At 42.3% G+C, this 24,892-nt stretch overlaps 2 protein-coding genes across 2 annotated transcripts; both read left to right on the top strand.

The window, feature by feature from the left end:
* Positions 1-230: 230 nt before the first annotated feature.
* On the top strand, positions 231-1,255 carry LOC104664296 (40S ribosomal protein SA-like). The gene has a single exon (XM_010365760.2). The coding sequence runs from the start codon at positions 704-706 to the stop codon at positions 1,187-1,189; it is 486 nt and encodes a 161-aa protein (XP_010364062.2). The 5' UTR covers positions 231-703; the 3' UTR covers positions 1,190-1,255.
* Positions 231-1,255, top strand: LOC115892379 (40S ribosomal protein SA-like). The gene has a single exon (XM_030913700.1). The coding sequence runs from the start codon at positions 302-304 to the stop codon at positions 638-640; it is 339 nt and encodes a 112-aa protein (XP_030769560.1). The 5' UTR covers positions 231-301; the 3' UTR covers positions 641-1,255.
* Positions 1,256-24,892: the final 23,637 nt, after the last annotated feature.

Here is a 24,892-nt window from a genome sequence, read left to right as displayed (position 1 = left end):
TTCTGGAGGAGAACAATACTGAATTAACTTTAAATTCTGTTTGAAAAATATTATTTCATATGTAGGTTAACATAGGAAGTTTCAGTAGTATCAACTTTTTGTTTTTTTTAAACTTAAAATAAGTGCTTGAAAATATGGCTAAGTGTTAGATTTATCATCTGGGTAATAGGAACATTCTGTAGTTTTCTGTATGTTTTACATAATTATAAAAATTAAAGTCTGGCTTTCCGCGCTACCTACAGAGGGGTCCATACGGCGTTGTTCTGGATTCCCGTCACAACTTAAAGGGAAACTTTTCACCATGTCCGGAGCCCTTGATGTCCTGCAAATGAAGGAGGAAGATGTCCTTAAGTTCCTTGCAGCAGGAACCCACTTAGGTGGCACCAATCTTGACTTCCAGATGGAACAGTACATCTATAAAAGGAAAAGTGATGGCATCTACATCATAAATCTGAAGAGGACCTGGGAGAAGCTTCTGCTGGCGGCCCGTGCCATTGTTGCCATTGAAAACCCTGGTGATGTCAGTGTTATATCCTCCAGGAATAGTGGCCAGAGGGCCGTGCTGAAGTTTGCTGCTGCCACTGGAGCCACTCCAATTGCTGGCTGCTTCACTCCTGGGACCTTCACTAACCAGATCTAGGCAGCCTTCCGGGAGCCACGGCTTCTTGTGGTTACTGACCCCAGGGCTGACCACCAGCCTCTTATGGAGGCATCTTATGTTAACCTACCTACCATTGCTCTGTGTAACACAGATTCTCCTCTGCGCTATGTGGACGTTGCCATCCCATGCAACAACAAGGGAGCTCACTCAGTGGGTTTGATTTGGTGGATGCTGGCTCGGGAAGTTCTGCGCATGCGTGGCACTATTTCCCGTGAACACCCGTGGGAGGCCATGCCTGATCTCTACTTCTACAGAGATCCTGAAGAGATTGAAAAAGAAGAGCAGGCTGCTGCTGAAAAGGCAGTGACCAAGGAGGAATTTCAGGGTGAATGGACTGCTCCAGCTCCTGAGTTCACTGCTACTCGGCCTGAGGTTGCAGACTGGTCTGAAGGTGTACAGGTGCCCTCTGTGCCTATTCAGCAGTTCCCTACTGAAGACTGGAGTGCTCAGCCTGCCACGGAAGACTGGTCTGCAGCTCCCACTGCTCAGGCCACTGAATGGGTAGGAGCAACCACTGAATGGTCTTAAGCTGTTCTTGCACGGGCTCTTAAGCAACATGGAAAAATGGTTGATGGAAAATAAACATCAGTTTCTTAAAAAAAAAAAAAAATTAAAGTCTGGCTGGGCACAGTAGCTCATGCCTATAATCCCAGCACTTTGGGAGGCCCAGGTGGGAGGATTGCTTGAGCCCAGGAGTTTAAGATCAGCCTGGGCAAGATAGTGAGGCCTCCATCTCTATAAACAATTTTTTAAAAATTACCCAGGTGTGGTGACGCATGCCTGTAGTCTCAGCTACTGGGAGACTGAGGCAGGCGGATGGCTTTTGCCCAGGAGTTGGAGGCTGCAGTGAGCTATGATTGTACTCCAGCCTGAGGGACAGAGAGAGACTCCGTCTCTTAAAAAAACAAAAAACAAAAGCAAACAAACAAACAAAACCCAAAAAATATTAAAGTCTCCTTTTCCACTTGCAATCTACTACAAAAACAGTTAAAGTAGATCCTCCTTCAGGAAGGAGTCCCACTTTAGAATTTTAAGTAGACAGTCCAGTATGTACCCCCAAACTTTAAATATAAGCATGCTTCCTATTCAAAGTTTACGAAACTGAAAAATTAGAAGTAAGCTTCTCATAAGGCAGGTACTTGATCTACTTTCTATCTGTATCCCTGAAGAGCTAGCACAGAGCTTAATATGAAGTCCTCGATCAAGAAATGTTGAAAGAATAAGTGAATAGATATGCCAAATATCAAGTCGCAGGGAAATGTGTAATACATTTTAGAAAACTTTTCAGCAAAAATGTTTGAAATTTATATTTGGATCCAGCTATGCCAGAATAAAGCAACTTCACCGAATTTCCCTTCCCTGTTAATTTTCCATTTTCTTTAATGTGTTGCTCAGACTTCAAGGTTGATCAGATATTTATTGGAGGCCTAATATTTTTTGTCTTCCTCATGTGGGTGCTCCCTCCTCCATCTCTCCTGAGTTCCCCTCCCTAGTTCTAGCTGCCCTCTGCACAACCGACACCCAACTGTATTTCCTCTGCTTTGTTGCCCAATGCTGCTTCTTCTCCTATAGTTGATGAGTGATAATACAAATAAGATTGAATAATCCTATCAAACACTCCCCATATGCTGGTTATTCCTCATATCATCTCATTTAATCCTCAAACAATCTTGTGAGGTGGATATTAGTGTTATCCCCATTTTACAGATGTAGAGACTAAGACAGGAGATTTAAAAACTTGCTCAAGGCCAGAGAGAGAGTAGGTGAATCTGATCTCTGAATGTAAGCTCCTAATCAGTACAGCAGCCTGCATCCCCGCAGGAGCTGGCGGAGGAGGAGGAGGAGGAGGCAGATGATTCATAGCCACAATATGGAGCTGCTCTTTCTCCACTTCTAACCAGGCACCAAATCCCGTCTGTTTTCTGTGATGGTTAATACTGAGTGTCAACTTGATTGGATTGAAGGATACAAAGTATTGTTCCTGGATGTGTCTGTGAGGGTGTTGCCAAAGGAGATTAACATTTGAGTCAGTGGACTGGGAGAGGCAGACCCACCCTCAATCTGGGTGCCCGCTCATCTAGTCAGCTGCCAGCATGGCTAGGATAAAAGCAGGCAGAGGAATGTGGAAGGATTAGACTGGTTAAGTCTTCTGGCCTCCATCTTTCTCCCATGCTGGGTGCTGCCTGCCGTCGAGCATCGGACTTCAAGTTCTTCAGCTTTGGGACTCTTGGACCTTCGACAGACTGGAGGCTGCACTATCGTCTTCCCTACTTTTGAGGTTTTGGGGCTCAGACTGGCTTCCTTGCTCCTCAGCTTGCAGATGGCCTATTGTGGGACCTCACTTTGTGATGGTGTGAGTCAGTACTCCTTAATAAACTCCCCTTTATATATACCTCTATCCTATTAGTTCTGTCCTCTAGAGAACCCTGACTAATACAGTCTCCTAATAAGAGCTAACATTTTGACAGTCTTTGCCAAGAACTACTTTGAAGGCTTTCAACAACCGTATGAGGTGGAGTACCACTAGTAACTTCCCAGCATGTGGAGAAACTGAGGCACTGAAGAGGTGAGTAATTTGCCCAAAGCCATAGAATGGTGAACAGTAAAGCCAGGACTCAACCCCAGGAAGCCCGGCTGTGGAGTCACGTTCTTCATCACTATTCTGGACAATCTCTGAGCAAAACCCCCTTCAGTGCCCTCCACACCGACCCTGTGCTGTGCGGGCTCTTAGCATCTCTAAACTGACCTATTACAACAACTTCCTATTGGTCTCTATGTGCAGATTCTTTCTGCCACTTTCTCCCGAATTTTCGCCTCCATTCTGCCACCAGAGAGTCTTTGAGAAACACACCTCTGATCATGCCCTTTTTCTGCTGGAGGAAACCTAAGATGGTTCCTCAGCACCTGCAGAACTGAGTGCAAGCTCCTTAGCATAGCATTCCAGGCTCCTCCCAGGCCAGTTCCAACCTCCATGGCCTTGTTTCCCAGGACTCTGCCACACCATCCGCCCTGTCACAGGGAACCTTGCAGCGTTTCTGGAATCTGCCCCGTCCTTTTCCATTCTCTGTGTCTCTGCACACACTGTTGCTTTGCTTGGAATGTGCTTCCTTGTCTTTGGTGAGGGAGCTTCTCTTCCACTCCCTGTCCAGCCCTCTAGCCCTCCTCTGTGCCTCCCGCCAGTGACCACAGTAATCACTGAGGTCGTTTACTTGGAGTCACATCTCATCTGAACTGCCCTGGGTACAGAAAGGTCAAGGGCTCCCAGAAGTTGTTCCCCCAGGATTCACACATCCAACCCAGTGTGGCTGCTGTCTGTCCTCACTCAGGTGGCTGTGGAGGTGAAGCCAGGTGACCTGCTGGTCTGCCGTGCAGGAGGGCAGATGAGGTTCAGGATGGTGGGGACTGAGCACCCCACACTGAGTTTCAAGTGCACACTGCTAGACAATCAGTGAATGGTGCACAGTTAACTTGAAAAATGAGGTATCCTGCCCATTAAGATGCTTGATGAGCATTTGAGGGAAATCCCTGCCCAATCCAAGGTGCCAGCTGGGGTGCAGGTGAGCAGGGAAGAATGAAGGACATAGTTATGCAGAGGATGGCACACCCCACCAGCAATGCCTGAGGAGGCTGTGGAGAAGAGAGAACAGAACTAAACTCCTCAGAGACTGCAAAGAGGTTTTCTGCTCATCCAATTTCAAATACTGACCTTCAGCTCAACCTTGTGGGGCAGGCAGGGTGAACTTGACTACCCCATTTTACAGAGGGGAAAACTGAGACCCAGAGAAGTTACATGACTGGGAAAGTGATGTGAGTGAGTGGAAGAATTAAGACTGAAATGTAAGATTTTTTTGGTTCTAGGTCACAGCTTCTCCTTGCTGTGGTTTGAATGTTTGTGTTCCTCCAAAATTTGTGTTGAAACTTGATCACCAATGTGGTGGTATTGGAAAGGGAAGCCTGTCTCTTATTAATAGGATTCATGCCCTTCTAAAAGAGGCTTCAGAGAGCTTTCATCCCTTCTGCTTTGTGAAGACACAGCAACAAGGCCATATCTTTCATCTTGCAAGGAGACAGCAGCCCTCACAGACATCTGCTGGTGCTTTGATTTTGGACTTCCCAGACTCTAGAACTGTGGAAAGTAAAACCCTATTGTTGATAAAGTAGCTGGTCTAAGTTATTTTGTTATAGCAGTAGGAAAAGACTAAGACACCTGTCTACCCTAGGGCACCACTAGTCCATGAGGCGCTTTGTGCAAATTTGAAAAGGGCCCCCTCCCTCCTCCTAGCAGAAACAGGAGACACCCACTGAACCTGGCTTGGTGGGCAAAGCACTGGCTGGATCAAGGGCCCCCTTACCCTCCAGGACACACCCAACACAATCTAGGGGTGGCATTCTGTCCCCTTCCCACCCTCAACTTCACTCCTAGATCCCCTCCCTCTTCTCCCATTGAGGACCCCACCTCACCTTGGGACTCTCTCCAGTGAGGAACTCTGGTGCCTGTAGCTGTAAGGCTGGACAATCAGAGACAGGAAGTCTGTGGTTGGGGGGCCATGCTTCCCAGGGGTGGTCCACTGGATGTGTGAACAGGATTCATGACCAGGGTCCTGCCTGAAGCCAACCCCCACCCCCAAACTCTGTCTTCACGAAACCCCCAGTTTATTTAATGTCTCCCCTGTCACCAATGTCTTTCTGGCAGCAAAGGACATCTGGTGATGCAGTGCTTCACATGGTGTGCGTGCTCCATAAATATTGAATGATGACAGGATTTTTTTCAAAAAGATGAAGGTTCCACCTCTCAGGACTCTCTTTTGCTGTACATCTTTGCCAAGAGCGGGTTAAGACAGTCCATCTTTTAGCAAGAATCAGGGTTTGGAGATTAGTGAAGTGAGAATTGGTCAGGTTTAATGGCACAGATAATATTTTATTTTTATTTCAATTTTAATACACTATCAACATGCAATGAAGTAAGATATACGGCAACACTTGAGGAAGGAACTGCCCTCCAACTTATCTTCAGTTACCAATTTGGGACCAGTTTCTGAAGTTATTTTTCTGCCAGTCTTGAGAATCTCAGAAAATTTTGGCTTCATCACAATGATATATTAGGAAGGGTAAAGGTCACCTTAAACTTTGCACAAGAAATCAGAGTAGTGTTTGACCATGACACTTGGAATTTTTCTCCTCAAAGATATAAAGAAGCCAGAAAAAAAGGAAAACTTCTTTCCTCTGAACAATGAACTTTCTGCATTCTCTGGCGACATCAAAGATATTTATTTTGACCCCAGATGCCATTCGATGTACAAATTGGCTTAGTAAGCTCGGAATACTGATCTAGCTATAAAGAACTTGAGGATTGTAATTCTTTATTTATGCTTGTGGTTCCAGTTAGACTGGGCATCCTTTGGGTCAAGGATCACATCTGATTCATCTTAGAGTTTCTAACACCCAGCACACTGCCTGGCACAGAGAAGGCACCCACTATAGGTTTGATGAATAACAATAATGATAATGATAGTTAAGTTGCAGTGAGTTTTTACAATGGGCCAGATGCTTTTTGAGTATTTTACATGCAGCATTTTATATTTACTACTCCATATAACCCTATGGGTGATGTAATGAGTTGACTTGTGCTCCTCTCCAAATTCACATATTGAAGTCCTAACCCGAGTACTTCCAAATGTGACCTTATTTGGAAATAGGGTTGTTGCAGATGGAATTTGTTAAGATGAAGTCATGCTGAGATAGGGTGGGCTTCTAATCCAATATGACTGGTGTCCTTATAAATGGGGGAAATTTGGGCACAGATACTTGTGAATCCAAAATATCTGAGACAGGTCTCAGTCAATTTAGAAAGTTTATTTTGCCAAGGTTAAGGACGCACACACGACACAGCCTCAGGAGGTCCTGACATGTGCCCAAGGTGGTCTGGGTACAGTTTGCTTTTATACATTTTAGGAAGACATATTATGTTAATCAAAATGTAAGACTGACATTGGTTCGATCTGGATGGGTGGGATAGCTTGAGGTCACGGGGGTTTCCAGATCAGAGGTAGATTTAAACATTTTCTGATTGGCAATTGGCTGAAAGAGTTATTGTCAGTAGAAAAGAAAGTCTGGGTTATGATAAGGGGTTGTGGAGACCTAGGTTTTATCATGCAGATGAAGCCTCCAAGTGGCAGGCTTTAGAGAGAATAGACTAAATGTTTCTTATCAGACTTAAGGTCTATGTTGATGTTCCACTGTGGTCTGAACTAGATTTTCAGGGAATGCCTTTGGCCAAGAGGAGGGGTCCAGTCAGATGGTTGGGAGCCTTAGAATTTCACTATTGGTTTACATACTCATCCAGGGAGAAAGCCATGTGAAGTTGAAGGCAGAGACCGGGGTGATGCAGCAGAAGCCAAGTAATGCCAAGGGTTACCAGCAAACCACTGAAAGCCAAGGGAGAGGCATGGAACAGATTTTTCCCTCACAACTTTCAGAAGGAACAAACCCTATCAACACCTGAATTTTGGACTTCTAGACTCCAGAACTAAGTTTTTGGAAAGAGGAAATGTTTGAAATGGTGGTTGAAAAAAATATTTAAGCAGCTGCATAGAAAGCTGTGTAGAAGGTGTACAGCGATGAGAAACAGGAGAATTCAAATGATTCCCTGTCTTTCTAGAAATATTCTCCCCTCTTTAAAATGCCTAGCTATAGTGGATGCTGGGCTGCACTGTCTAAATTCCCTCTTTCAGCGGAGAAGCCAGCATTCTCCCAGCTGACGAGCCCCTCTCCAGGAATTGCCCTCAGTGCAGGGAGTCACCCTACCCAACATCTTGCCCCACTGGTGGCTGCTGGGTGTGAAGGCCCAGCCCTCTTGCCTCAGGAAGTGACAACTTCAGAGTTGGTCATCTCAGCTGCAGAGCTCTGGTGGCATTTGCTGGCTGGGGCCTCTCCTGCAATTTAACTTTCCTCTCTGTCACTCCTACTTCCTTCACTCCCTTAAAAGTGTTGCTCCCCAAGAAATAGCCACACACAAGTTCATCTGCATTTTAGGAAACCTCATCAAAATGACTAGATGAAAGTGATCAGTTAAGGACTATAAACAGCTCACAGTGTAACAGTAAGTGGACAAAACTGGAATAATAAAACCAAATATATGGTATTGTTCCAGTCTCACCAGTACACCACAACATAGCAGTCTCTCCTTGTGGGGTATCACCTGGAGTTCTTTGTCTCACATCCAAGAGAACTAAGGAGTATGGACACAAACGGTACTTGGAGTGAAAGTTTCATAAGCGAAAGAAGAAAGCTCTCTGCATGAAGAGGGGGCCCGGAAGAGGGTTGCCATTTTTATAGTTGAATGTAAAGGCTTTTATAAAACAACCAATGAGGGCTGGGCATCTTATTTGCATAAGGCGTGAATTTCTGGTAGCTCCAGCCTGTCCTCCTAGTGCGCATGCAGGCCCTTAGCTTGAGTTACTCCATATTGTTTTGTTCCCCTTACTGAGTGTGTGTCAAGGGATGAAATTTTCCATGTGGGCACATCTGGGCAAGTCACTTGTGTCGCCTTTCTTATCTGTGTGGCTATTGGCATGTCTTAGGCAAGCCCCCCTATGCAGGCTTCCTTATCTGTGCCTGCAGGCTGTTCTTTTGTTTGAAAGAATTCAACCAAAGACCCACCCTAACTGCCTGCCTGACTGGTTTCTTCCTTTCTCCTCTCTCACTATACCAAGTTTATATATAAAAAAGATGCCATAGTGATTAAGAGCTTAAGTTCCAGAGACAGACCTGAATTCAGCTCAAATACAATCTTTAATAATTACTAGCATCTGACTTTGAAGAAAGTATATAACTTCTTTGAACCTCAGTTTTTTCATCTGTAGAATGAACTTGCGGCTTCCTGTGAAAAGTATTTTAGACCTAAAAAAATTACTCTCCTTAAAAATATATTGAAAACACTTTGCAAAAAGGTAATATAAGTGATCTTTGTGTTGGAGCTGTTCAGTATCTGAACTGTGTCAGAATCTACACAAGTGATAAAGTTGCATAAAACTTAAAACACACATACAAATGAATACAAGTACAATGGAAAGACGGTGGATGGTATCAACATCAATTCCTGGCTGTGATGTTATACTATAGCTTTGTAAAATGTAACCAAATGAGGACGGTAATAATGCCTACCTCTTGGGTTGCTATGTTAAGAGTAAATGACATGGCGCACGTAAAACATTTAGCACAGTATTATCTCTTTCAGAAAAAGACTGGGAAGAAATCTGCTACAATGCTAATGCTCAGTGTCTCTGAATATTAGGGTTATGGAAGACTTTTATTTTTAAAAAATTGTATTTCCTAAAATTTTGATTATTAAACATATTATTATGTTATGTTATGTCAAAGAATATGGTCTATATTATTTGATTATTAAATATATTATAAAGGACATCTAAGATTGCCTTTGCAGAATCTATGCCTCCATCTTAGCTGTGCCTGGTTTCCATTTGGGAGTCCATGTTTTCCAGAGATATTGGTTCCATGTTCCTTACAACCACTATCACTATGAGGGTACAGTTTATACCTGAGACAGACCCAATTAGCTTGTTTCATTCCTGGTAGCCCCAGAGATTATTTCAGGGGTAGACACATTACTTAAACCATTCCAATCAGATTGAATCTCTGGACTCTTGCTTGGAATGCTGGGACAAAAGAGAACTTTTCACTTGCTATGAATGAGGAAGCACTTATCTTAGGAGCTATTGATAGTTATCTTGTGACCCTATAATGAGCCTGCCTTAAGATGAAACTGATACCTTGGAAGGCAGAGAAAGAAAGAAATCTTGTCCCTATTGATATCATTGATTGTCTGAATCAAAACACATCTTATCTCTGGATTCTCCAATTACATGAGTTAATAAATTCTCTTTATTTTTCAAGCAAAATTTAAATTGAGTTTCCCATTCCTTGTAACATACTTATGAAATACTTGTATTATTTTCATAATCAGAAGTTAAGAATAAAAAGTATATGTAAAAATACCACTCCTTCTATAGGCTCAGGTCAAGCCCTTCTTCCTCCAACAGTGGTCCCAGACCCTCTGATCAGGCTGGTTTTCCTATCTGCTTTAGTCCTTGTTGCGTGGATGCCAATCTGACATTAAATAAACTCACGCCGTATGTTGTTTTCTGTCCCAGGTATATATATATCTTCCAGTAAGTCAGAAAACTGCTTGAGAGTAGGGGGTCATGTCTTGTTATACTCATAAATCCCACAGTGCCATTTCATGACGCCCATAAGGTTATTTTTCTCAGGCCTCACATTTATAAAAAGCCTCAATTTAAACTTTAACATTATCTCCAAAAAGGTCAAACAAATAGTTGTATCTTGTTCATTAGACTCATTAATTTATCAGTAAACACACTCATATGTCAGTAAAACGATTGCAATATACAAAAATTTAATTTTAATTTTTAATTTTTAGGTATGTGGTCTCCCTCTGTCACCCGGGCTAGAGTGTAGTGGCATTATCATAGTTCACTGCAGCCTCGAACTCCTGGGATCAAGAGGTTTTCCTGCCCTAGCCTCTGAAGTAGCAGGGACTACAGGTATGTATCACCATGTCTAGTTAATTTTGAAATTTTTTGTAGAGATGACAGTGGGGGTGTGTAGTGGGGGAATGTGGTTGGGGAGTGTTCTTACTATGCTGCCCAGACTGGTCTTAAACTCCTGGTGTCAAGCAATCCTCCTGCCTCGACCTCCCAAAGTGCTGAGATTACAGGTGTGAGCCACGACGCCCAGCTTAATTTTGTTTTAATATATGGGAATCTCCAGTGATTGAAAACGTCCTCTGAGATGTACTCAGTGACCAGCCGACTGGTCACTATGTATATATTTTCCCTCTGTAACTGGGAATCAGTTACAGAGTCATTGTGTTCTCAGAGTTTGAAGAATTGAGGAAACTGAGGCCCACACAAGCAGAGGGATTTGTCCAGGCAGCACAGCTCATTGTTGGCAGAGCCAGGTCTTGAACCCAGGTCTTCTAATTGCCCAGTAAATACTCATTAAATTGATTAAAACCATACCTGTAGAATGACCTGCAAAGCGTTGTGCAAATTCACCTTGCAGGGTGCTGCATAGATGCTTCTATAAGAGTTTTACAGCAGGTTCAAAGTTGTTAACTCATTTTTCAACTTGTCTGTGGCCCCCTATGATATAGAGCACTAGGCTGATGTTGGAAGGGATTTTTCTCCACTGGTCAGTCAGGTGGCTTATTTCAGCCCCCGGAGTAGCTGTTAATCAGGTTTCAATAGACTTCAGCGTTTCACTCAGAACCTGTTGGCAATCCTAAACTCTACCGATGCTGTCATCTCTGCAAAATGAGCTCCGGCTATGGCCCCATCCGTTTTCAATTTTATTGAGGGATCCCTTCAGAACAGTTCCTGCTGCAGCATTAATACGGACCTCAGCAGGGACACCCTTCCTTACCCCAAGCTGCTCTCTCTGGGTTCGGAATGATGGGCTCTGGCTCCTGGAGATTTAAGAGCATCGAGGAAATTTTTAATGTGCTTTGTCCCAGTGCCAGTCCAGTTCTTCCCCACGCACAGAGTGGTGGCTATTTGGAGCTAACAATACTCCTCTCTAAGGCTGTCAGACCCTGTACAATTTTTTTTTTCTGCACAACTTTGCAGAGAAGTCTCCTGCTCTGCTTCTTGATTTTTATCAGACCTGTTGAATCGCTTCTGTTCTCTTCCACGTCTTTCTGTCCCAACCTCCTTCCTCAAGCAGATCTAACACAAATAGTTTCTAACACAATGAGCAACTACTGTGTGCCTAATTCTGATCTAAGCAGCTTATCTTATTCAAAGTCACAACCATCTTATGATAAGCAATATTCTTAGCCCTTCTCAGTTGGGGAAACTCAGACTTGAGGGAGCTTCAGTGACTGGCACAAAGTCACACTATTAAGAATTGTTGGTGTTGGACTTTTGAACCTAGGCAATTCAATTCTAGGACTAGCACCCTTTGCAGCTGTGCTATACTGTCTCTAAGTTTGTGAAACTGGTTTCCTTGGAACCTGCTCTTATCACTTCTACCCATATGCAAATGACCACCAACCCTACCTTGAGATCATGGCAGTTTTATCCCTTAAGCATTAGAGTCACAGTGTGTAGGAACTGTGGCTTTCTATGAAAAATATTTGACAACTAAAAAAATTACTCTCCTCAAAATAATAAAAGAACATTGCAAAAGGGCAACATGAGGATTCTTGTGATGTTTAACTGTTCGGTATCTTGACTATGTTGGAACCCATATAGGTGACACAATTGTATAGAACTTACACACACACACATATACACATAAGTAAGATGGGAAATCTGAATAAGACAGATGGTATCAATGTCACTATCCTGGTTGCTACATTGTACTATAGTTTTGCAAAAGGTTAAAATTGGAGGAAACTGGGCCAAGTATTCTTTCTTAAAACTGCATGTGAGGCTGGGCGTGGTGGCTCATGCCTATAATCTCAGCACTCAGCTCAGCTCAGACCATCCTGGCTAATATGGTGAAACCCTGTCTCTACTAAAAATACAAAAAAAAAAAAAAAAAAAAATTTAGCTGGGCATGGTGGCGGGCACCTGTAGTTCCAGCTACTTGGGAGGCTGAGGCAGGAGAATGGCGTGAACTCAGGATGTGGAGCTTGCAGTGAGCCGAGATCGCACCACTGCACTCCAGCCTGGGTGACAGAGCGAGACTCCATCTCAAAAAAAAAAAACAAAAAGCAAAACGAAACAAAACAAAAAACTATCTGTGAATCTACAATTTTTTAAAACAGGGGGTGGGGTAGTGGGGTGGGGGGAAGAACATTGCGCAATAAAAATTAGTGTAATCAGCTTTCTGTATCATGGATTCCACAACCATGGATTCCACCAACTGCTGATTGAAATATTTAAAAACTGGCTGGGTACAGTGGCTCGTGTCTGTAACCCCAGCACTTTGAGAGGTGAGGCAGGAGGATTACTTGAGGCCATGAGTTCAAGACCAGGAGTTAGAGGCCAGCCTGAGCGACACAGAGAAATGCTGTCTCTACAAAAAAATTTTAAAAATTAACCAGGCATGGTGGCACATACCTGTAATTCCAGTAGTTTGGGAAGCTAAAGCAGGAGGATCACTTGAGCCTGGGAGTTTGAAGTTACAGTGAGCTATGATTGTGCCACTGCACTCCAGCCTGGGTGACAGAGTGAGACCCTGTCTCTAAAATAAATTAAAAATGAAATAAAGTATTTGGAAAAAATTTTTTTAAAACAATACAATAAAAAAATACAAATTTTACAAAACAATATAGTATAACAACCATTTACAGAGCATTTACATTGTATTATGTATTATAAGTAATGTAGAGATTGTTTAAAGTATACAGAAAAATTATTGTTAAGTTATGTGCAAATACTACACATTTGTATCAGGGACTTGAGCATTTGTGGATTTTGGTATCTTTGAGAGTTGTTGGAACCAATCCTGATGGGTACCAAGGGACAACTGTATATGTTTAATTAAATGTTTACAAAATGTAATGCTGGTCAATTGGTTTAGCGGAACAAGTCAACAATACAAATCACAAGGAAAATTCAATAATTTTTAGCAGACTTAACTATTTTAAAAGTCCTTTCAAATTCTATATGGTCAGAAAAAAAATGTGTGTGATTTTTGCATGTGAATGCATTGTAATGTGTTTGGCTGGATATGGCTGGAGCCTTCAAAAGTAAGATTGTCTAGGGCTTAGGGTCTTGAAATGTCCCTGTTTGCCAACCCTCTTATGCTGCCTCCAATGAAGTACGTGCATAAAAAGGAACTCAAAACTTACCATCTCTAAAACTGGGCTTCTAGTGTCTATCAAATCACTATTTCTGCATTCTCTAAACTTCTAATAGTCCACAAGATAGCACAACTTTTCTGAAGGTAAGTTTGGCCACATTTACCCAAAGTCTTAAACTTCATATACCCTTTGGCCCAGAAAATGGTAGCTCTCAATTTTGGCAGCAGAGTTGGGGAGGGGAGGCTGGTGGCTTCAGAGTGATGAAGTTGGGGTGGTTTTAAAATTATTTTCTGTATTTTTTTCTGTATTTCCTAATTTCTAATAACTGGGGGGAAAGGAACCGGAAAATGGCAGTTCAAATGTTGCTAGCCATGAAAGAACTCCTTAATTCCAAGTTCAGTGTTTTAAATATGACATGTAAAATCATGAAAGATGAGACAACACTAACGCAAGAAGGATGAACATAGAAGAGTGGTACTGGCATGAGGGCAGGCATATAGATCCATGGAGTTGAATTGAGAATCCAGAAATAAATCTATACATCTATGGTCAATTGATTTTTGACAAGCGTGCTAAAAAAAATTCAATGGAAAAAGAACAGTCTTTTGTACAAATAATGCCAGGAAGCTGGATGTTCTGGTTTTCCAGAATGAAAAAGAATAAATGAATAAAGAATGAATTTGGACTCTTACCTCACACCATATACAATACAAAAATTAACTCAAGATATATCAAAGACCAAAATGAAAGAGCTAAAAGTATAAAACTTTCAGAAGGGAAATGTAAGTATAAATCTTTGTGACCCTGAGCTAGGCAACAGTTTCTTAAACATGGCACCAAACACACAAGCAAACAAAAATTGGATAATTGGATTTCATCAAATTAAAAACTTTATATGTCAAAAGACACTATCAAGTACTTAAAAGGACAACTCATAGTATGGGAGACAATATTTGCAAATCATATATCTGACAAGGATCTAGTATTCAGGCTATATAAAGAATCCTTATGATTCAACAATCAGAAGACAACCCTATTAAAAATGAGCAAAAGATTTGAACAGAGAGTTTTACAAACAAGATGCGTAAATGGCCAATAGGTGCATGAAAAGATACTAAACGTTAGAGTTATTAGGGAAATGCAAATCAAAACCACAATGAGATATCATTTCACATCCACAAGAATGGCTAGAAATTGGAACCCTCATACATTGCTGGTGGAAATGTATTAATAAAATAGTGAAGCCGGGCACGGGGGCTCATGCCTGTAATCCAGCACTTTGGGAGGCTGAGGTGGGTGGATCACCTGAGGTCAGGAGTTTGATACCAGCCTAGCCAACATGGTAAAACGCTGTCTCTACTAAAAATACAAAAAATAGCTGGGCATGGTGGCAAGCACTTGTAATCCCAGCTACTCAGGAGGCTGAGGCAGGAGAATCGCTTGAACCCGGGAGGTGGAGGTTGCAGTGAGGCAAGATCGCACCACTGCATTCCAGCCTGGACAATAAGAGTGAAATTCCATCTCAAATAAATAAATAAATAAATAAATAAATAAATAAATAAAATAGTGCAACCATTGTGGAAATCTGTTTGATGGTTCCTCAAAAATTATACATAGAGTTACCATATAGCCCAGCAATTTCACTCCTAGGTAAATACCCAAGAGAATTGAAAATATATATTAACACAAAAACTTGTACATGAATACACATGGCAGCATTATTCATAATAGTCAGAGTGGAAATAACCCAAATGAATGAATCAACAAAATGTGATATGTTCATACAAAAATATTATCCAGCCACATAAAGGGACGTGGATTAACACTGAAACATTATCCAGACTCCAAAGGCCACATGGCATATGACTCCATATGAATTGTCCAGAAAGGGGAAGTTCATAGGGATAGTATTCCTTTTGGGGGGTGGTGAAAATGTTCTGGAATTCAATAATGGTGATGGTTGCACAACTTTGTGAATATACTAAAAGTCACTGAATTCTATACTTCAAAATGGTGTATTTAATGGTATGTAAATTTTAATCTCTCTCTCAAAAAAAAAAAAAAAAAATTAGAGTGAATCTGGGGCAAGGAACCAATCCAAGAAGTCAATTAGGATCATCTTTTTGGGCAGTTGGCTGGGAAGCTGCTGTCCCAAGCCAGCCAGAGCCTAGAGCAGCTGCATGGAAGGCTGAGAACAAGGCATACAGGTGAAGGGGGAGGCCTAGATCCGGCATGCAGGGAGGATTGTTCTCTCACATGTGCTTCGAGTTCTTCCACACAGAGCAACAGATTTTCTCACATGCTCTGACCTTTCCCTCCTTGGTGTTGTTTGACTTCTTGAAGTTGAGGCTCAGGACTTGGGTCCCTCTTCACCTTCAGCACCAACCAGCCATTGCTATCGACTTACACAATGCTCCTCTCCATCATTACCTTTTTAACACTAATGGAAACAGAGGTTTTAAAGATTTTTTTTTTTTTTTAATCCAGCCAATAAAGTGAAGTGTTTCTCAGGAAGATCAGCACTGGAGGGCTGTTATTGTTTCTTCCTCCAGAGTTTTGTCAATATTTTAGTTTTATTAAATAGGCTAAAGATTTTCATATTTCCGAAGCTGAGTCAACCCTGTGGGCACCATCTCCCAGTTCTCTTGCCTGTGGATCCTGCTTGGTTCTTTTTCTGTGAACTCTCAGCCCAGATGCAAGAGCCGGAGCTAGGTTTCACAGCCTTCCCTGTGTGGGTTAAGGATCACCTGTGTTACTAATAATTGTTGTCTTTGGTAACCTCTTCTTGAACAGTAACAAAAGGTATAAATCACCCCCAAGACTCTTAATTACTCCCATTAACAGTTGCTTTGTTATCCTGGATGCAGAGCAGTTTCACTGCACTGTGAGTACACACAGTGAGTTCAGAGGTACAAGCCTGGCATTGAGCCAGGAGTTAAAATAAGTTATGCTAAGTGGATGGCTCAATTGTTCCCCTGGACTGCCTCTCGGTCTGGGGGATGTGGGCCTGAGCAAATGCTATAGGAGTCTAAGGTGTGTGCATCTTCTCGGAGTTCCTTGGGGGTGTTAATGCTGCCTTTTGCCACGGTCGTTTTATTTTTCTCTTCTTTTTTTAGTTTTGCTTCTAGCGTCGGTGTTTTCTTCCTCCCTCCCTCTCCTATCCTACCTTGTGCCTCTACAAATCTTTCTCCCTTTTCTTCCATGCATTCTGTAACTGGTAAAAGCTATAGTTGTAACGTTTTTCGACCTAAAAGGAAGAAGCTGAGGTAAAATTAATTTAAGTAGAGAGTTTACTTGGGCCAAGCTTGAGGGCTGCAACCGAAGAGCATAGATTCAATTTGTCCTGAATACACACTCCAATTAGCAGCAGTGACAAGTGGATTTGTAAAGGCAAAGAAAAGGGGACCGAGAGTGGGGTGATACAAAGTTGTTTGTTAGAAATTATCATTGGTTTACAAAAATAACATTGATTACTGATTACCTAGGCACTATTAAGCTATAGGGTGTGGGTTATAGGGTCCGGTGTGACTTCAGTAGGCTAATTTATGGCTATCCGTGGCAATAGCAAGCCGTTTCAAGAGATGCTGAAAAGTAGGGAGGTAGATTGTGTTTGCTGTCCCATTGTAATGCCTCTCTGATCATTCAAAGGATCCCGCAGGTAAAGGTTCTTTTCTTTTCTCACACTTAGGAGGAAAAAAAAAAAAAAAAGCCACTCAGCTGGGCCTTTTGAGCTGGACATTTGGAGGGTTTGGGTTTTGTTTTTGTTTTTGTCAGCTCTCCTTTTCAAAACTCTGTCCCTGTGCCCAGGTTGTTCCCTTGGACTCCCTCTCGGTTTGGAGGATGTGGGCCTAAGCAAATGCTATAGGAGTGCGGGGTCTATACATGGTCTAGGACTTCCTTGGGGTGCTACTGTCAGAGGCATTTGAACCAGAGCAACTCCATCTTGAACAGGAGCTATGTAAAATGAGGCTGAACTTACTAGGCTGCATTCCCAGATGGTTCGGCATTCTAAGTCACAGAATGAGATAGGAGGTCAGCACAAGATACAGGTCATAAAGGCCTTGCTGATATAACAGTCTGCAGTAAAGAAACAGGCCAAAACCCATCAAAACCAAGATGGCTATGAGAGCAACCTCTGGTCGTCCTCACTGCTACACTCCTACCAGTGCCACGACAGTTTACAAATGCCATGGCAACATCAGGAAGTCATCCTATATGGTCAAAAAAGGGGAGGCATGAATAATCCACCCCTTGTTTAGCATATAATCAAGAAATAACCATAAAAATGGCAACCAGGAGCCCTCAGGACTACTCTGTCTATGGAGTAGCCTTTCTTTATTACTTTTCTTTCCTAATAAACTTGCTTTTGCTTTGCACTGTGGACTTTCCCAGAAGTTTGCACAAGATCCAAGAACCCTCTCTTGGGGTCTGGATCTGGACCCCTTTTCTGTAACATCTTTCTGGTGACCACCAAAGGGACTATAGTGAGGAAACCCCTGACTCAAAGGCTAGCTTTAGGTAGGTGGTGGGGTTCGGTAACAATGTGAGTCAAATCTCAAACTCCTCAGTGAGAAATTCAAGAAGCTTAGTCACCCTCCCTCCATGCGCCACTGTGAACTATGATCCTTGAGACCATAGGCTAGGGAGACAGAAAGACCTGGGTTCTGACCCCAGACTTTCATGTCCTCTCCGTGTGACCTCAACAGATAATTTACACACACGGAGCCTCAGATGTCCTACAGGTCTGACCTCACAGGTCAGGAGGATTAAATGAGATGCACGTGACAGTGCTTAATACAATGCATGGCACAAAGTAAGTCCTTAATACATGGGAGCCGTGACCCTGGCAATGGTGGCACGCTGAAGCATGTGGCCTTGGCTTTCATAACCCCTGCCTTTCTTCAAGCTGTTTCCTCAGCTAGGTACGCCCTATTTCCCCCACCCACCCTGCCTATCAGAATCCCAATTCCTCTTAAGGATTTTCCCATCTGAGACCCCAACTCCACCCACCAGCTGCCTGCCCCCATTGGTCTGATCTCCTCTGTCCTCCCAGCCAGACCCTTAGAGCATGGGTTGGGTCTTTAAGATGGGTTTTGCTTCATTCTGCCTTGAATTCTGTCAGCTTTTGTTACTGGGTTTCAGCTTTCTGAAGACAGGAGCTGTACCTGGCATGTTCGTGGAGAGAATAAAGTTCCATTTAAAAATAATGAGTCTCTTCCAGACATCCTGAAGTATAAAGAGCCTTGAAACTGCTACCTGATGAGAAGTACCTCAGAGGCTTTTAAAAATTCATTTGGTAGTATAAAATATTCTCCTTTTCCCCCTCCCCTTTGAAAGGAGTCAAAATCTCCTTGTAATTCCCTTTTCACTGAATTGGCCAAATCTGGATCACATAGTAGTATGGCTTGGCTGTGTCCCCACCAAAATCTCATCTTGAACTGTAGTTCCCATAATCCCCACATGTCATGGGAGGGACCCGATGTAGATAATTGAATCATGGGGGTGGTTTCCCTCATCCTGTTCTCATAATAGTGAGTGAGTTCTATGAGATCTGATGGTCTTATAAGAGAATTTTCCCCCACCTTAGCTCTGCGCTTCTCCGTGCTGGTGTTGTGTGAAGAAAGATGTGTTTGCTGACCCTTCCACCATGATTGCAAGTTTCCTGAAGCCTCCCTAGCCCTGTGGAACTGTGAGTCAATGAAACCTCTTTTTAAAATAAATTACCCAGTTTCGGGTATTTCTTCATAGCTGCATTAGAACGGACTAACACACAAGGCCACCTCTCTCCATCAGGTACCAACCCCACCTTTCCCTGAGATCAAGGAATCTTGATCCAACTCCTGAAAAAAATTCAGGTTCTGTTAGCGGGGTCAAATAACTGAGAAGGAAAAAAATCTCTCACTCGGTCTCTCTCTCTCTCTCCAAACATATATATGTACATATATATACAAGTCAAGTCATCAAAATCCTTAATAGTGTTTATCTCTGGGTAATGAGAATTTGGGTGATGTTAATTTTCCATTTTTTTTCTTTCTGTAATTTCCAAGGTCTACACAATGACTATCTATTACCACTGTAATCAGAAAACAATGTTAACAAAAGGAGTCCTATGGGTGGAAAATAAAGCCTCCTTCAACAGAAATACATGGTGAAGTCATAAGCTCAGGTTCTCTAAGGCAGTTCTGATTTGAAACGCTTGATTCCGTTGACCCCAAAGCACTGTACTCTCTTGTCACCTGTGTTGCTGCAGTCTAAGTGAGAAGTTCCTTTGTAAATGTGATTCACCTAGAAAAGCATCCAAGGGGTCCTCCTGGCACAGTCCTAGCTTGCATAAGCTGCTCCCGTATGAGCAACTATCTGCCTGTAGCAGCTCCCACTGCACTAAGGAAGATTGCAATAACGCTCTACCACAGTCAGGAATCTGCTATATAGTTAAAATAAACAGGACTTAAGATCCTATCTTCATCATTGTCACTATTATCACCATCATTTATAGAACTCTTGCTACCAGCCACTTGATAATGTTGCGTTATCTCACTCAACCTCATAACAACCCTAAGGTAGAGACTAGTACTTTTTCCATTTAACAGAAAAGGAAACAGAAACTTAGAAAAGTTTTCACCAGAGAAAACATTCATTTCACCATATTCTACTCTGAAGCAGTTCATATGAGAAAGATACAGACCATTGGGTTTAGAATGTAATCTGTGAAAACAAACTTTGAAAATAGACAGCAAAAAAAATGACACTGAGGTTGAACATTTTCACACCAGGATGGTGCGGGGGGAAGGCTGCCAGGTAAGTCAAAAGGAGTCAAAATACTTATGTAAAACTGTGGCCCAGAAATGAGAGCTCGGTCAGACTGACAGGGCACAGAAAACCACAGGGAAACAGACAAACAAACAAACAATGTTTGTACTTGGAGGTCAGTATTTCCAAAATGCATAACCTGGTTGGAACGCGAGGCTGATTTTGCATACACTGAGTAAAGAGAATGGGCCCCAGCTGGGTGGTGAGGACCCTGAGTTAGCATATTGTCCTAATTATTCAATAGTTGTTTTCCTAAAAAATTCAGATATTATTTTTGTGAGAAATAGCATGTGTGAGATCTCTTGTGTCCCTTTAATAGACTTTATTTTTGTTGTCGTATAGTTTTATTTCATTGCTGAAGCTGAAGTAATTCAGTTTAAAAGCTGTATGTTACGGGCAAGCTGCTTACAATATATCGTCTCAGAAATTTTTGGAAACTTGTCTTTAGGTGTTATTGGCACAAAATAACAGCCTAGAGTTTGGTCCTCTGGGTGTAAAAGACAAATAAAGCTTCCTGTAGCTTGACAACTTATGAAAGTTAACTCTGCCACAAAACATAGGCAGGTGTGGGGAGTAGGGAAAGGCTCTGAAATCTTCTCCTAACTCCGGAATGAGAAAACCAAAGATGGCTTAAGAATCTAAAGAATATAAGACTATAATCAGGAAAAGTTAAAGACTTCTAATTTAAATGAAAAATAACAAGCCACAGACTGGGAGAAAATATTTGCAAAAGACATAGCTGATAAAAGACTGTTACCCAAAATATACAATGAACTCTTAAAACTCAGAAAATGAGCAACCCAGTGAAAAAAATGGACCAAAGACCTACACAGACACCGCACCAGAGAAGATGTACAGATGACAAATAAGCATATAAAAAGATATTCAACGTCATATGTTATTAGAGAATTGCAAATCAAAACAGTGAGATACCACTTACCCCTATCAGAATGACCAAAATTCAAAACACTGACGACACCAAATGCTGGGAGAATGTACAGCAACCGGAACTCCCATTCATTGCTGATGGGAGTGTAAAATGGTAGAGCCCCTTTATAAGACAGTTTGGCAGTTTCTTACCAAACTAAGTATACTCTTAGCCTTTGACCCAGCAATTGCACTCTTTGGCATTTACCCAAATGAGTTGAAAACTTACATCCACATAAAAACTTGCACATGGATATTTATAAATGCCAAAAACTTAACATCAACCAAGATGTCCTTTAGTAGGTGAATGGATAACCTGTGGTACATCCAGTCAATAAAATATTATTTGGTGCTAAAAAGATAAGTGCTATCAAGCCATGAAAAGATAGGGAGGATTCTAAAATGCATATTCCTAAGTCAAAGAAGCCAATCAGAAAAGGCTACGTACAGACTGTAGGACTCCAACTACATGACATTCGAGAAAAGGCATAACTATGGTGATAATAAAATGATAGTGGTTGCTAGGGGTGGTGGAAAGGAAGGGATGACTAGGTGGAGCACAAAGGATTTTTAGGGCAGTGAAGCTATTTTATAGGAGTGGTCCCCAACCTTTTTGGCACCAGGGACTGGTTCTGTGGAAGACAATTTTTCCATGGGCAGGGTGTGGGGGGTGGTTTTGGGATGAAACTTCCAACTCAGATCATCAGGCATTAGTTAGATTCTTATAAGGAGCATGCAGCCTAGATCCCTCACGTGCACAATTCACAATAGGGTTTGCACTCCTATGAGAATCTAATGCTGCCACTGATCTGACAGGAGGGGCAGCTCAGGTGGTGATGCTTGCTCACCTGCTGCCGGACTCCTGCTGTGCGACCCAGTTCCTAACAGGCCATGGACGGCCTGGGGACTGGGGACCCCTGCTCTGTAGGGTGCTATAATGATGGATACATGTCATTACACATTTGTTAATACTCATAGGATGTACAAGAATGAACCCTAATGTAAACTATGGACTTTGAGTGTTAATAATGTGCCATTGTTGGTCTGTTGATCATAATAAATGTATCACATTGTGCAAGATGTTGCCAGTGAAGAAGTTTGCATGTGTGGTGGCAGGGCTTTGCGGGCAAGAGACATACAGGAACTCTCTGAACTTTCCACTCAGTTTTGCTGTGAACCTAAAACTACTTTTAAAAATAAAGTCGGCCGGGCGCGGTGGCTCAAGCCTGTAATCCCAGCACTTTGGGAGGCCGAGACGGGCGGATCACGAGGTCAGGAGATCGAGACCATCCTGGCTAACACGGTGAAACCCCGTCTCTACTAAAAATACAAAAAAACTAGCCGGGCGAGGTGGCGGGCGCCTGTAGTCCCAGCTACTCGGGAGGCTGAGGCAGGAGAATGGCGTAAACCCGGGAGGCGGAGCTTGCAGTGAGCTGAGATCCGGCCACTGCACTCTAGCCCGGGCAACAGAGCAAGACTCCGTGTCAAATAAATAAATAAATAAATAAATAAATAAAGTCTATCTGAAAAAATGTATGCACACACGTGTGTCTGTATGTGTAATCATTATCATCCTCTTCCTCTTTTACAAGACTAATGAGAGGCAAAATTGTGAAACTGGATCAAATTTATCCTTAGGGTTTCCCAGGATCCACTTTGAGTCCCCATTCCCCATGCCAGAGTGCTGGGCTGTCTCCACCACATGCTAAGCATGGTGTTGAGATCTGTAGGATGGTTGTGAACCAGTCTCTGCCTTCATGAAGCTCATGATTCAAAGCAGAAAAGAGGTACTAAACAAGTCGTTACAGAAACTGTGCAGATAATGGATTAAGTTGTGACGAGTGACCTGAAAGTACATAAAAAGGTGATCAAGCCAAGTCCATGGGGTCAGGGAAAGTCTCCCTGAAGAAAAAAAATTAACCTGTAACCTTAAGGTTGACTAGGAGTTAGGCATGGCCAGGTGTATTCTGAGGTTGTGAGTCTGGGTTTGACACAGGGAAGTTTGACATAGGAAACACCACGTGTGAAATGTCTTGTGGGAAGAGGGATGTGGGGCATGTTGGGGGGCAGTGAAAGGCCCAGATGACTGTGATACTGAGAATGAGAGGAGAAGTTGGGACAGTTGCAACTGGAGAGGTGGGCAGGGGACAGATGGTGTTAAACTGCCTAAAAGCAAGAGCCAGCCATTGAAGGATTTTAAGCAGAATGATGGTGTTTTTGCTGTCATTTTATTTCTAGAATCTAGTTCAGTGCTTAAAACATCATGAGTGGCTCAATAAACATTTGAGAAAGGAAAGATGAAAGAAAAAATGAGAAACAGGTGGGCCCACTCCTTCACTCAATTCACTCAATTCTGCATTATGTAATAAATGGAATTCCAGTGGTCTGAAATTCGATATGTCCTCCTTCAAATAATCCATTTTCTGGATGAAATCATCATTGTGATCACCACTGCTATCATCTGTTATTAGTCAAAGAATCCTTTCTCCTAAAAAATAAGAAAATACATGTCATTGGAAATTTTTATTATAATTTCAAGTGAGAACATTCTGAATTTTCTGTGCCCAAGATTTGGGAGTCACTTTACTTTACATGCTTGCCATATTTGAAAATTTATGTGTGTCTCCTGATGAGAGAAATAAAACCCAACAGCAACTTTACTACTAATGATGGGAGATATAGGTTTTTATTTGTAGCCATTGCTCTTTAATGGCCTAAGTAGCTTTAGCACTTTTCCTAGCCTAGACAAAGGAATATTGATTTTCCTTTTTCTTTTCTTGCTAGTGAAATCTTCCTGTTAAAGGAGTTATTCAGCTAACCTGAGTATTTTGGCATCTTTGTCTGGATGGCTCAGCTGGGATTCTATATGAGTATATAGAAATTCTAAGAATGAGGTGTTCTCTTTGTTGGCAGTGGTATTCCAAAGGTAATCTACTTCCATTCAGAGTCTAGGAGAAGTCCTTTACTATTGTTTTGCGCAACATTCTCCTGGGCAGATGGAGAATATGATCAACTCTCATTTAACTAAGGAGAAAAATACCTCCTCAGATTAAAAGAACTGGGAGAGAGGTAGAGGGAGTGACCATGCTTACAAATTGAATCAAGAGACACAATTAGAATGCAGATGTTTCTTAGGGTCCTAGGAAAATATTGAAAATGGAGAAAAAGAAACAGGATAGCAACCTGACCCGGCCTTGGACATCTCTCTCCAAAGATACCCAGAATCCCCAGCAGCACCGAGCTGAGCTCCCCACCAGATGTGGACAGCGTTTCCTCCTGTATTGCCGGAACTCAGGGGTGTCTGTGCTATGGTAGACGATTGCACGGTAAATGAAATGGATGGAAGAAAGGATGGGTGGATAAATGGGTAAGTAAACAAAACAAAACCAATACATTTTGGCTGTTACGCATTGGAAGGGGACAAATAATCACTATCTTGAAATTACTTGATCATTATGGTAGTGTATAGTCAGCAGGGCTGGTCAGAATACACTCAGACCTGCGTGTACAGTGGTTGGGGATGGCGATGTCAGGGAGGTCAGAAGTAGATAAACTACAGAGAGCAGGCCAGTTGCCTGTTTTTGTAAATGAAATTGTATTAGAACACAGTCATAGTCATTCATTTATGTGTTGTCTATGGTTGTTTTCTGCTAGAATGGCAGAGTTAAGTAATTGCAACAGAGGCCCTATGACCATAAACCTGA

The sequence above is a fragment of the Rhinopithecus roxellana genome, chromosome 12, assembly GCF_007565055.1.
Source record: "Rhinopithecus roxellana isolate Shanxi Qingling chromosome 12, ASM756505v1, whole genome shotgun sequence".
Classification (NCBI taxonomy): Eukaryota; Metazoa; Chordata; class Mammalia; order Primates; family Cercopithecidae; genus Rhinopithecus; species Rhinopithecus roxellana.
The sequence above is the reverse complement of the archived record's forward strand: the minus strand, read 5'-3'. Positions and strand labels throughout refer to the sequence as shown.

Bases quoted from the DNA above. Each gene is read 5' to 3' on its own strand.
- LOC115892379 (XM_030913700.1), top strand. From the start codon at position 302: ATGTCCGGAGCCCTTGATGTCCTGCAAATGAAGGAGGAAGATGTCCTT.
- LOC104664296 (XM_010365760.2), top strand. From the start codon at position 704: ATGGAGGCATCTTATGTTAACCTACCTACCATTGCTCTGTGTAACACA.